At 42.3% G+C, this 12,626-nt stretch overlaps 1 protein-coding gene across 3 annotated transcripts in view; it reads left to right on the top strand.

Moving 5' to 3' along the window:
* The first annotated feature begins 686 nt into the window (after positions 1-686).
* Positions 687-12,626, top strand: part of ciita (class II, major histocompatibility complex, transactivator) — a 16,714-nt gene continuing 4,774 nt past the window's right edge. For 2 of the 3 annotated variants that reach the window (XR_013845280.1, XM_080044705.1), the window contains exons 1-13: positions 687-777; positions 5,805-5,867; positions 6,167-6,211; positions 6,334-6,396; positions 6,867-6,974; positions 7,141-7,206; positions 8,465-8,512; positions 10,044-10,229; positions 10,643-10,693; positions 11,037-11,150; positions 11,252-11,311; positions 11,405-11,622; positions 12,052-12,626. The exon at positions 12,052-12,626 is cut by the window's right edge and continues 729 nt beyond it. Coding sequence is in view for 2 of the 3 variants with exons in the window: in XM_080044705.1 (XP_079900831.1) it covers positions 723-777; positions 5,805-5,867; positions 6,167-6,211; positions 6,334-6,396; positions 6,867-6,974; positions 7,141-7,206; positions 8,465-8,512; positions 10,044-10,229; positions 10,643-10,693; positions 11,037-11,150; positions 11,252-11,311; positions 11,405-11,622; positions 12,052-12,626 (1,652 nt within the window). In the remaining variant the exon portion in view is untranslated. Of the gene's footprint in view, positions 778-2,532; positions 2,699-5,804; positions 5,868-6,166; positions 6,212-6,333; positions 6,397-6,866; positions 6,975-7,140; positions 7,207-8,464; positions 8,513-10,043; positions 10,230-10,642; positions 10,694-11,036; positions 11,151-11,251; positions 11,312-11,404; positions 11,623-12,051 lie in introns of those variants that run through there. The other variant, XM_080044706.1, reaches the window with a different exon arrangement.

Below are 12,626 nucleotides of genomic sequence, written 5' to 3' on the forward strand. Positions count from 1 at the left end.
ATGAGAAGGAGTGGTTAGGGCAGGTAGAGGAGGAGGCAGAGGCTAGTAGAAGGACAGCTGTCCCTCTGTGGCAGGAGGACTGGGACAGAGGATGGAGGATGTTGCTGCCGCTGGTTCCTTGTTTGACCGCTGGCTGTGCAACAATTGAACACACAGTCATCAACAGCAGATCACAATGCCCTGCTCTGACTATGGAAGAGGAAACAGAGCTTGCGATGGCTTGCAGGACTCTAGATTTGTACGCCGACAAATTGGACTGTACAGAGGCAGAGATGGCAAGCTTTGCACTGGACCAAGAAGAGGACCCAACAAAAGGCCTCTGTTTCTCAAAAACTGAATTTAGTGTTGATCATTTCAGGATCCCTGGAAAGGAGGGACATGCCTTACTACCTGCTAAAGCCCGTGCAGCAACAGACGCCAACAACAACCTCACAGCTTTGCTAGAGGGAGACCTGGAAGGCTGCTGGGTGACTGACGGGTCGAAAGACACAATGGAGGACTCTCTCTGTTCGATAGGAGATGCACAATGTGCCATGGACACAGGGTTTACAGAAGACATCCCTGGTTTTATTTCTCCCCGTACTTCACAAGGCACTCATTTCCATGCACAAGGTGACTTGTTTTACTCAAACACAAGACAAAGCACGGAATTAGCGCTCACGGACAATGTAGAAAATGTTTTCAGGGCTGCGTATTGTACAGAAACGGGCAGCACGACTGGCATGGTGGACTTCCATCAGAATAAAGAGGATGATGAGAGGGGGGGTTCACACTGTGGTAAGTTTGCACTCAATCCTCATGCTGTTCCCTCTCTTGTTGTGTGTTGTCATTCACACGATCTGTCACAGGGTCGTGGGAACATGATCAAAACCTATATTGTATTGGATCAGGGTTGTACTGGCATCACCGTAAGGCTGGGAGCAAAGGTGTTTTCCGCCCGAGCTCTCCAGGTGCGTTCCATTTTCTCCATCGGTGCTTTCCACTGAAAGTCGCCCACATATGACATGCAGTCGTGCCTTCTGCAATGTGTCTAAACAAATAGCTTTTGTCTTCTTGTTTAATGCCCGGACAGGTTTTGTCTGGTTAGGTTAACTTACTTTCACTTTCCTTTTGAGTTATTCCCATGCACCAAAACAAGGAGAGGTTGGTCTCACCCTTGAAGGATGTACATACAAAGACCATTTGTCATACAGAGCTCTAAAAAGTAATCAACTTAATTAATTCACTCTCTTATACACTTAAAATGCTAAAGATTGATGTCAATCTCACATCTCTGCAGACCTAAATATAACACCAAGTGATCTACTGGATCAATCAAACATGAGATCCGAAACTATAGCTTTCAAAGGTTAAATAGCCGATATGTTTCATGCAAATTGAGGTGAACTGGGCACTGACCAGCTATAATGGTCTTTTTCTGTGGAAATATGACAACATTTTTGAAGCGGAAAATATTGTTTAGCTTGTGGGTTTTACTGTAATGGTACTCAACAACAACAAGGGCGGAGCTAGTTTGTCATTCACATAGGTGTGGCCTATGTCTAATTAAAGCTCAATAGTTTACTTTCAATTCTGCTAAGATGTATATGCATCCATTCCCTGGTAAAGTGAATGTTGTCACAGCTTCAAAAATCCTTTTGTAGAAACATAGTGCAAACCCATTGACAGTGTTTTTGTTTGTGTGTCTACCACACTCACTGTATGGAAGAAAAAAAAACTTGCCAGTACTTGGTCAACAGGTGTTTAAAGTATGTGTAATATGTTTGACGGCATGGCAATGAATTATCCATGTGGCACTGATTAACAGGTAAATCCGGTACTTTCCACTTCTTGGCCAAAATTCCTGTGTGTGTGTGTGTGTGTGTGTGTGTGTGTGTGTGTGTGTGTGTGTGTGTGTGTGTGTGTGTGTGTGTGTGTGTGTGTGTGTGTGTGTGTGTGTGTGTGTGTGTGTGTGTGTGTGTGTGTGTGTGTGTGTGTGTGTGTGTGTGTGTGTGTGTGTGTGTGTGTGTGTGTGTGTGTGTGTGTGTGTGTGCCTGTGTGTGCGTGTGTGTGTGTGTGTGTGTGTGTGTGTGTGTGTGTGTGTGTGTGTGTGTGTGTGTTTTTATATCCAAAGGGAGGTTATATTTATATCCATTTTAAGACCATGGGTGTGAAAGCTGCAGTGACATCATGGGGTCTGCAAGAGACATATTTGGAAAAGTCCAAGGAGAAATTCATTAAAGGATATATAAACAAAGAAAAGGAAATGAGTAATAACCAGATCGCACTGGAGAACAGAATATGTGTGAGCTCTTGTTTTAATTTCTGTAACTAATTTTTGACTGGAAGAGAGAACTGATTAAGTATGAAAAGTTCACTGTCAGTTACACCCGTTATTTTGAGCATGCGTGTGTAACGTATCCTTTCATTGAATGCTGATGGTCTTTCTTTCTGAACAGCAATTGAAACCTAAACCTCTTAGGATTGGTGATTTGGTTATCTGGCGCAGTTGGGCAAAGTGAAAGCAAAAGCTGAGTTGGTCGAGACCTCGCAGGTTGTGCGCACTGACTATAGAGTGCAGGTCATGTAAGGACAGGCTATATGTAGTGGTTATTTTTTCTTACCACGACTAGAAAGTTAACGCATAGGGAATATACAGCAGTACAGGAGTTTATCATCATCATCACCTGAGCACCATCCAGTGCAGCCGGAGCGGCAGGTAAATGATATCCCTCGTCTGATGGTAATGGTGCAGCTTGGGCACGTTTATCCAAAGTGCGCATGCATGCAGAAGAAAAGATGTCGGGGGTCTTCCCTTTCCTCTGCGTTTCTTTTAATTGATATGCGCTGTTTTGAAATGATTCCGAGTTTTACTGAATTATGCGCCGTGGAATATTTTTTTTATTGATTTTAGGTTGCTAAAACAAAATGATGTTTCTTAAAAATAATTGTTCTATCAGATTTTTGTAATAACCCTAATTGTGCCACACTATCAATATCAGTTAATATGTGTATCATCCAAAAATGCTGTTTTGTGTTAATTTATTCCCCAACACTTTCGCGAGTATCTCCATTACGCAGTGTGCGCAGTGGCCAATGTGATTGCCAAATGCAATGTGTAAAACATGCTGCGTGAAAAAGTGAAAGTAGTGGTCATTGTCAGGGGAACTAAGTGGAAAAACAGAGGAGTTTGTGGGGACTTCCAGGGGATGAAAAAGAAAGTTATTCTATTGACAGAATCACTGCTCTGGCAACGCCAAACAGACGCATGCACATTGCATAGTGGGCGTCGGTCGAGTGTGGACATCAGCTCATGTTACAGCAACAAAGAATCCCGCTCAATCCTTATCTGGAATTTTACACTATTTAAGGCTTTTCTCTACTTTCTCGCAGCTTTTCTCGCCCTGATCATGTGCTGTGCTGCACGCAGGCACATGTGTTTTTTTTTTATAAAGTAACTGTGACCTTGTAGCCAACACTGCTTTATTTAGATATGCAAGTTCCTCATAGTTGAAGCCTTTTGTATCGCTTGTCATCTGGCAAAAAGTCAACTTCATTTGAAAATAGGCTAAAATATCAAGAGCAACTGGTGTCTTTATCCTCAATTCGATTCAACTTAACATAATGGAGGCCATCATGTCCAGCAATTGCACCTGCTAAGCCCCTGCCAGCTATTGATCCAACCGCATGGCTTGCTGTTACATGTATTTTTAACTGCTGCCAATAGCCTGGGAGTGCATCAAACAAACACAACTGCCATTGTATCGGGCAGGGGCATTAATCTCCCACCTGGATCATCAGCCTGTCTGGATTTGAAGGCACCACAGCACATTGGTACGACTTTGGAGGTCAGAGTAGAGGGCAAGAAGGCGTCCCTGATGTGCTAACAACTTGCTGAGAGAAAAGTTGGTAGTCCCCATTTAAGATAGTATGAGGCTTTTACTATCGTATATGGGAAGCACCAACTTTAAGCCCTCAAACGCTATCAGACATGGATGTGTTCACTGAAACCAGATCAGTGGCATATTTTTCTTGGCCAACTTTATTTGACAAGCCCTTTGAAATAACTTGAAGATAATGAGTCATAGAGAAGCATTTGAATGGCCTGTTGGTTCCAATTGCTTTGTTATCTCTTCTTCTGTGAAAGTTCCAAAGCTAATTTGGACTGTTTTATCTATCAAAAATATGGGTGTGCCACTACATAGGGCCTTTTACTGAAACCACCAAAGTCAGAGGACAGTAGTGATTGGTCAAGGCTAAAATGACAACACAGTCAAACTCTTGCACAGACAAGCATGAGAGAAAAGTGTTAACCACTGGGTCACAGTGAATTGAAGTGAGGGTTCATGTTTTGTATTGTGTGGCCTGTATTGAGTGTGATGAATTCTTTACTGTTACAGTTCAGTGAAACATATTGTAGCATTACCTCTGAGCTCAAGAGTTCAGTAGTGTAGTGGCCTGTGGAATGGCAATGTCCTTAAACCTGTGGTGGTAAAGTCTTATAGTTGAGGTTTGGTGCAACTGCTGTACAAGCCAGTGATTCAGCCAATGATACACTTGATGGTGCACCTGCAGAAGGTGGAGAGTATAGGCCTATCCTGGAATCTGTGTTCTTCTCTCTTGCTGCGTTAGTGTTGATCTTGATGTTGTGAGTCAGTAAGGGCCTAAAAAAACTTTCATGTTTTGTTTTTTAAATTTGGTGTTTTTTATGATCCTGTTCTGATAATTTTGTTATAGGGTTAGGGTCAGCAATCACATTGAGATCACATTTTACTTTTAACAATGAAAAGAGCTTTACAACTCAAATGTATTATAATTATTATTAGTATGAGTGAATCCAGGTCAGGTCCTTGCTGAGGTGAACCCAGAGGAACCTGAAGCTGCTCGCTCTCCCTGCCATCGACCCATTGATACACTTCCTGTAGTCCATGATCAGAGCCTTGGACTATGGCTGGTGGTGGTATTTACTGTATGTGTGCACTGCCTGGGGTCTGTCCGTCAGGAGTGCACGACGGTGTTGAATGCTGAACTGTTGTCACTGAACAGCATTCAGAAGATAATGTGTTCCTCTGGTCAAGATGGGAGAAGGAAGTGTGGAGGGTGAAAGCAATGGTGTCATCCATTGACCTATTTTTTTCCTGTATGCAAATTAAGGCAAGTTCATTTGCATAAGTTTTCATTTCATATTGGTGATGCACTCATTGTTATCCTTTTGTAGCCTTTGATGGTTCCACACACCAAAAGTTTCTGCAGTTTGACTTGAGCCCAGGTTAGTAGTAGCAGTAGTCATTACAATTGAGTCTAGCTGATATAGCTTTCTGTCCGTTTCTGGACTATACTCATCCAAATCACTTGAGTGGTAAATGTCAGTCCTTCCTTTAAGTGTTGCACACTTTCCTATTAAACTGACTCTTAAAAGCAATCTTTGGTGCAATTTGTCTGAGCATGTACTGTAAAATGCAGGCATCGGTTGTTATCCGATTTATGATGATCAATTGAAAAGACTTCTGACCCCTAAAGCAGGACTCTCTCAGGAGTCTAAGGAATAAATAATAGGACTATCATCATGTCGAAGAACAGAACAACATTCTTATCATTTATCAATCATCACCTAGATAAACAGAAAACTACCCCATAGACTGCAAAACAACGACAATCCTTATCCACCTTTGGCCAGTATGGGGACAATACATTTAGGAGCCATTGTGTTCACAGGTCGAGAGGTTTCCATCAGTTTAGTCAATGCATCATGATGCTTTTTGTCCTCATGGATCATATCTTCTTTTCTTCCCTCTTTTTCATTCTATGGGTTTGTGTGTTGTCAGGTGCCAAAATGCAGGACATGTATCAGGACCCGTGTATCTGTCCTGACTTGGGAGATCTACCAGGTTTGTATTGTTTGATTTATGATTGACCTGTCTGGACTGTAGAAAGTAATACTGATGTGAACTGACAAAATAATCAAATCAGCATAACCATCTCAGGATAAAGCAACCGAGGCAAAGGCAGAGATATTAAAACATGACTTGTATTGGTAAAAGGAAGAGTTTTGAAAGGTAATCCCACATTATTCCCTCTGGCCTCACTACGAGGAGGTGGGGGTGCAATTGAAAAGGTTTTTTAGCAAATACGAAAGACAGGAAAGTAAACTGTTGGGTCTGATCGTGCTCTATACTTTTTCTTTTAGATGATATATCTGAATACATGAACGACGATATCCTGAGGACGATAAGTAAGTTGTAACCAAACCTCTGCGCACGTTATCATTCGTTAACAGAGTTCTGCTACACACAGTATGTACACAAAGGTGATCATTTCATTTGTCTAATTCCCTACATTAATTTCCTTACCCAGACCCAGATGTACTCTTTGGCGATCCATGGTTGAGTTGTGTTGATGTGGAAGTCACCACCCTCAGTAAGGATTTTCTCTTTCCATATTTCGACAGCTAATTGATAACAGGCAACAACACAAAACACACATCTATATTCACTGGGGACATGTGGATGAATAATAGATGGACCGAAACAATGAAACATTTAGATACAAACTGTTTTCAAGATATTACAATGTGTTGATCATTTGTCCAGAGTCCGTGAATGACCTGAACTGACCCTGTGTGAGATCCCACACATAAGAGAAGTAAAGCCTATATCCCTATATCAAAACACAATGGTTAAGAGACTGTTTTATTGGTGATGTTACTAGTCCAGGTCCTGCCTACCACTTCCTTTTTTCTAATCTTCAGGATGTTTAGACCAGAGGAACTCGCCTAACTACCATAATTGTCGGTTCAAGACAGAATTACATGAGAACAACAACCATTTTTGGTTACTGTGTCTGTTAGTGACCTCATTGACTCTTTTATTTCCTCTTGTGCGTTTCAGGTGACATTCCTGTTCCAGCAGAGCTGCCCGCCGGCACAGGCATCCGCCAGAAGAGAGAAAAAAGAAAACTAACGAGCACAACAAATACCAGGAACAAAAGACCCAGAGGTAGATAACCAGTCGCTAGCTACAACTAACTGCAGCTCAGCACCCGCACAATAGTGAGGAAGCTGTCCTGAAAACCACAACATTAAGCAAGCCTGAAGAAATGCACCAGTTTCACTTACTTATGTTTACATATTTTTTTGATGTTGTTTTCTTCGACTCTCTCCAGTTACCCCGACACAACATTGCACTGATGAGAACACACCATCTAAGCCAAGAAGACAGAGACCAACAGGTGATCTGTCTTGACTATTTGTCAATTCTGGAGAACACTTGTTGTCAAAAACACTTTTTGTCAAAATCAGTGAATATCTCCTCATGGACCTGTGCATACTCAATGTGAATTATATTAATTTCATTTAATTGTTTTCTTTATTTGTCCTCGAAAGATCAATTGAGGGGTGACCCTCATTTACAATGCATGCTGTTGGCAACAAGCCCGTCTCAAGCCAATGTTCTATCAGAGTCCTGTTTACTACTTATCATTTTTATAGTCACTCATATTGGTCCAGAACAGAGTCCAGGTGTATTTCCTGTGAAAATTATTTCTTTCCACTGTACTGCGATGATCTGGTATCAATGATGGGTCCTCTCTACATACCTACAAAGTGTTATCAACGTAATGTGGTAGCCGAATTAATCCCCATGGCTGACAAGACAGAGGCGGCAGACTGGACTTTCAGTTTCAGGTTTATTAAGGAAGATTCCAGACAGGAATATTTACAGAGGATTTGGTGGAGCATTGAAGCAGCAGTTGAGAGGGACAGCATAGCTCTCTGCTCTTAAAGCTACAGAGCAGCGTTTATATCTCTGTGTGGGGTGTATAAGGTGTGTTAATATCCCAGAATAGACTGGTCATCTCATCATCACGTGTCCCAAAAACAACCGTCACCCCCATTTCCATTAATAGTTGTTTTCGTCTTTCCCCAGTGAACCCCAACTTTTAGAAATGCTTATCCTGGAATCTCTACATCTACCACAGTCATCATGCATGTTTTAGCCCATGTACTGGATATCACACACACTCCACAACACAGCTCACCATACTGACCCCGGGTCACTCCGAGCTCCTCTGTTCACATACCGTTCATAGTGCCTAGGCTGTGTATTGTGTATTTTCAGAAGACACAGTAGGCTACAGACGGGCAGCGGATCGTGCGAAGATATTCACTGATTCTGACAAAAAGAGATTCATCAACAAGTGTTCTCCATAATCGCTGCCTCCACCCTTAAGCTACACATAAAGAATGCTATGCTAAGTATAATGTTCAGGCTGATGTTTCTGGGTTTCCTTTCTATCTGTCTTAATGTGTAACAATTGTTCAACACTGTTTGCTCCACAATGGTGGAACAAGCTCCCAATTGATATCAGGACAGCGGAAACCCATCTTCTGTTGAAGACTGAAAACTCCTCTTTTCACACTACAACGTGGCTCATGCAATTTGAAGAAAATAAAAGAAATCTCTAAATATTGGCTCTTCAACCCTTGCAGGTCGAACAAAAACCAAAGCGGTACAGGCTGAGCCAACTGTTACACAAGGTAAGTTTTATAATGTTACTGCTGTACATTTAATCTTAGGAGAAACATAGACCACAGTAGGTTTGTAAAGGAGCTTAGCTAAAAGGCGATGAAGAATGTAACTGTTGGCCGTTTGGCAATGCAGGGTATTAAAGCAGCTCCGAGTAACATTTAAATATCTTTTAAACAGCCTCATGTTTCCTCTGATAATCATAAATTACTTTTAACAGCAAACGAGACCATCATTCAGTGCAAAGAAAGACGTTTTTATATAGTTTTTATTACTGCGTTTGGTCTGGTCGCACACCCAGTCCGATTTTCGGTTCACGCGTGCACGCTCTATGGTCACATATCCGTATTGGTCGCAGATTTCAGTGTGGCGCAACAACGCGATTTAAGAAGGGAAGGAGAGCGGGAGCCTTGTTTGAGACAGTTATTTGTCGTCATAATGACTGATAACGGGGCTGAACCATCAAAGAAAAAAAAGAAAATGCAATGAAGAAAAGCTAAAAGGGAGAGTGATAGGCGGGCGGGAGGGCGTTGCCAAGCAACGTATACACAATTGCACGGTAGCGAACTAGACTGCAGTGTTTACTCCTAAATGAATGAGCGGTAGCCTACTAAAACAAAGTTTACTTTGCCTCACCAGCATCATCAGATGACCATTATTCATCTGAAATAGTCATTATTTACAACAACATAAACATTACCTCATCGTGATCCATACTAACTGCCGTCTCTCGTTCATTCGCTTTGTGTGAGGACACGTAATCTTTCAGCTCCGTGAGAGAGAGTAGTTAGGTGACACTGCTGCATCAACTCATTGCAATCAGGTGTGTGTAGCACTGAGTGGCATTAGTTGATGCTGTGTCACTAACCACTCTCACGGAGCCGAAAAGAGTCCGGTGCCCTCACACTTTCAACACACGGACATGCACTATATTGCTTCCTGATCATTTGAATTTTGCACGCCCGGCAAGAGCTAGAAAACAGCTTCACGACAGCTGGCGCTTTTGTCCAAAGGGGTCACCAACGTGCCATGTTACTCGTAGTGGCTTTAAAGGAATTTATTAATTAAATGTAATATTTTTAACAAACCGAAACATCTGAGCACTGTTAAAATGACTGTTTACATATTGTGAATGCAAACCAAGCGACGCTCCTGGAGTAACATTAGACGCCTGGGTTAAACGGAAGCTGGTTGGCTATGCCTGACTTGGTTTCAGATCTAGAAACAGGAAGTCTAATTTTCAAAGTCGTCAGATAAGAGGTCACATGATGACCAAAAGAAGAACTCTCACCACACCTGACTTCCCCCAGATTAATTGGGTGCCTTTTTAGATCCGATTTAGTTCTTCAGTCCTCTGAAAACTCTCCCCAGTGTAGTCAATATAAGTCTTATTACACAAAATCTTTGACATTCTTGTTATGTCCCCAAAAACTGAAATATCAGCATATTTTCCTTGGCCAACCTCTATTTTTGAGACATTCAAGGTTAACTAAACGTGTTGGTCCAGGATGATAAGGATGTTGTCACTGCTTGTTTTTGCAGGCGCTGACACAGGTTCAGATCCAAGTTCAGCAGAGATGGCAGGCCTCCCCACCACTCCACCAAGAATCCTTCATCTCCATCCCGCCATTCAGTTTATCACCCTTCCAGACACTCCACATTATCAGGTTGTTCAGACACTGAGGCTAATACAGCCTAATACAGCTGCCACACCTACCTACATAATTGGTGAGTAAAGTATCCACCTACCTGTTTCATTTTTAACAAATGTTTTGCACTCTGGTGCAATTGCCCCATAATACAACCAATTTGCAAAGGTTGTTATCTTCAGGTTTTGATGACATGATGTCAAAAATGTATTCACTCTTTTGAGGAAATGAAGATTCAGTTGAAAAGTAATTTCCCTTGCAAACTACTGTATACGATCAAAACTCTTCTAAGTAGTGTAGTCAAGATGCAGCTGCAGTCATTTGGAGACCTATAATAAAAGTCTATGTTAAATTACTTCCTGATTATTTAATCCCTTTTGTGTAAAGCAACTTGCATGCAAAATGTTACAAAACTTCCTTGTTGTGTCATACATGTCTGTCTGTTTATTGTTTATGTACTATATAAGTATCTAAACCCCATTTCTAATATAGTTCCTTCTACTTCACCACCCTGCAATCGCCATGTGCCACCCCTGTCCCCAGGTGAGTAAGTGTGTGTGTGTGTGTGTGTGTGTGTGTGTGTGTGTGTGTGTGTGTGTGTGTGTGTGTGTGTGTGTGTGTGTGTGTGTGTGTGTGTGTGTGTGTGTGTGTGTGTGTGTGTGTGTGTGTGTGTGTGTGTGTGTGTGTGTGTGTGTGTGTGTGTGTGTGTTTGTGTGTGTGTGTGTTGGTACGTGTGTGCAGGTCTCTACTTTGTGACGTTTCATAGTGGCTATGTTAGTTTAGGGTTTTCACATTAGCAGCTTTAGTTCTGCCTTTTTAAGCACCCTTTTTCTGCCAGATGCTGCATTGTGTGAACGTTCTTCATTTTGTTTTCTCATCTTTCTAGCGGATGGTGCGGTGGCGCCAGTCCAAATCAGTTCCTCACCACGGGGAACTCTGTCAGACACAGCTAGCAAAGCCATGACTCCCCCTTGTGCATCAACCATCTCCCCCATCAATGGTGATAATCAGTATCTGTCTCATTTCTTTTTCCTGGTGTGTGAATTACCTCATTGACTTATCGCCATGTAACAAATAACATGACACGTTGTTTCATTTCAGAAATGCCTACATGTAAGGAGTCACCGCGTCCTCAGTCTCCCGCTGTCCTTGACATTCCACGTAAGTGACCACATGAAAAATAAAATGTCCTGAAAGTACAGATTGTTATCTGTGGAGAAGCAGTTTGGTATTTACTTGGTGTTTGTTATTCAGAGGTTGTAAAGGACTACATTCAGGAAGCCAAAGCCCGCACAAGTCAAACCTGCCAGTATATGGAGGCGGGTTTGAGCCTGACCTCTCACTATGTGGATGTGCAAGTGAGCCAAAGAGAGATTCTTCGCTCTGGGAAAACTGCTAACAAATTCCTGGACAAGGAGCTAGTCGCCATGGGACCTACAGATCGGCAAAAGAGCTTGCTTAGGCACAGTCAGGTAAGAGTAGTTCCTTTTTTTGGATAGGAAAACTGTTATTTATATTGATTAAATAGATTTGTTGATATGAAAATTAAAGATAGAGTCCGCGATTCTAGAGAATGCTTGTTGTCAAAAAAACTTTTTGTCAACATCAGTGAATATCTCCTCCCGATCTCACTACCTGTTTGTACTGTGTGTGCACCAAAACTAAATGGGGTGTTAATATGTAATCTAAGTGGACCAACAATTACTAGCAACCTGTCTATTTACAGAGCCTAGGTTTTGTATTAACACTGAATTTATTTTTAAGCATACAGTACGGGCAGGTAGCAGATCGTGAGGAGATATACACTGATTTCTCCAGAATTACTGATTCAAAGTCCAAAAGAAACATGCCAAAATGACTGGGTGCATCTCACTGATACCTATTTATCATCCTTCACTCAGATCTTCGACGGCTCAAGTGGAGACACACCCAAACGATACATATTGCTACTCGGCAATGCAGGCATGGGTAAAACTACCCTGATCAGGAAACTGTGTCTTGACTGGTCCAGAGACTGCATCCCACAGTTTGACTTTGTCTTCTTCTTAGATGGCAAAAATCTGACTTCAACGGAGCCAAACCTTAGCCTTCAAACTATCCTTTTAAACCTCTCCTCCTTTGCCCCTCCTTGCATGGACCCAGAGGCAGTGTACGCTCAAATCCTTGCAGCCCCTAAACGCGTGCTCATCATTTTCGATGGGTTTGACGAGTTGCGGGACTATGAATCTCTACTCCAGGCTCAAGAAAAAGACTTGATAACATCGCTGCAGAAAGACAGAAAAGCCCCCAACTACACTGTAAGACAGTTATACTCTGCTATCCTTCAGAGGACCCTTCTCCCGGGCTGCACTCTTTTGCTCTCTACCCGACCGAGAGGCACCGCCTGCCAGATGCTCCGGCGGGCGGACAGCCTTTTGGAGGTTTGTGGCTTTACCCCCACAGACGTTGAGGCATATTTGACCCAGTACTTTGCAGA

The sequence above is a fragment of the Ammodytes marinus genome (genome assembly GCF_949987685.1).
Source record: "Ammodytes marinus genome assembly, chromosome: 16".
Lineage (NCBI taxonomy): Eukaryota > Metazoa > Chordata > Actinopteri > Uranoscopiformes > Ammodytidae > Ammodytes > Ammodytes marinus.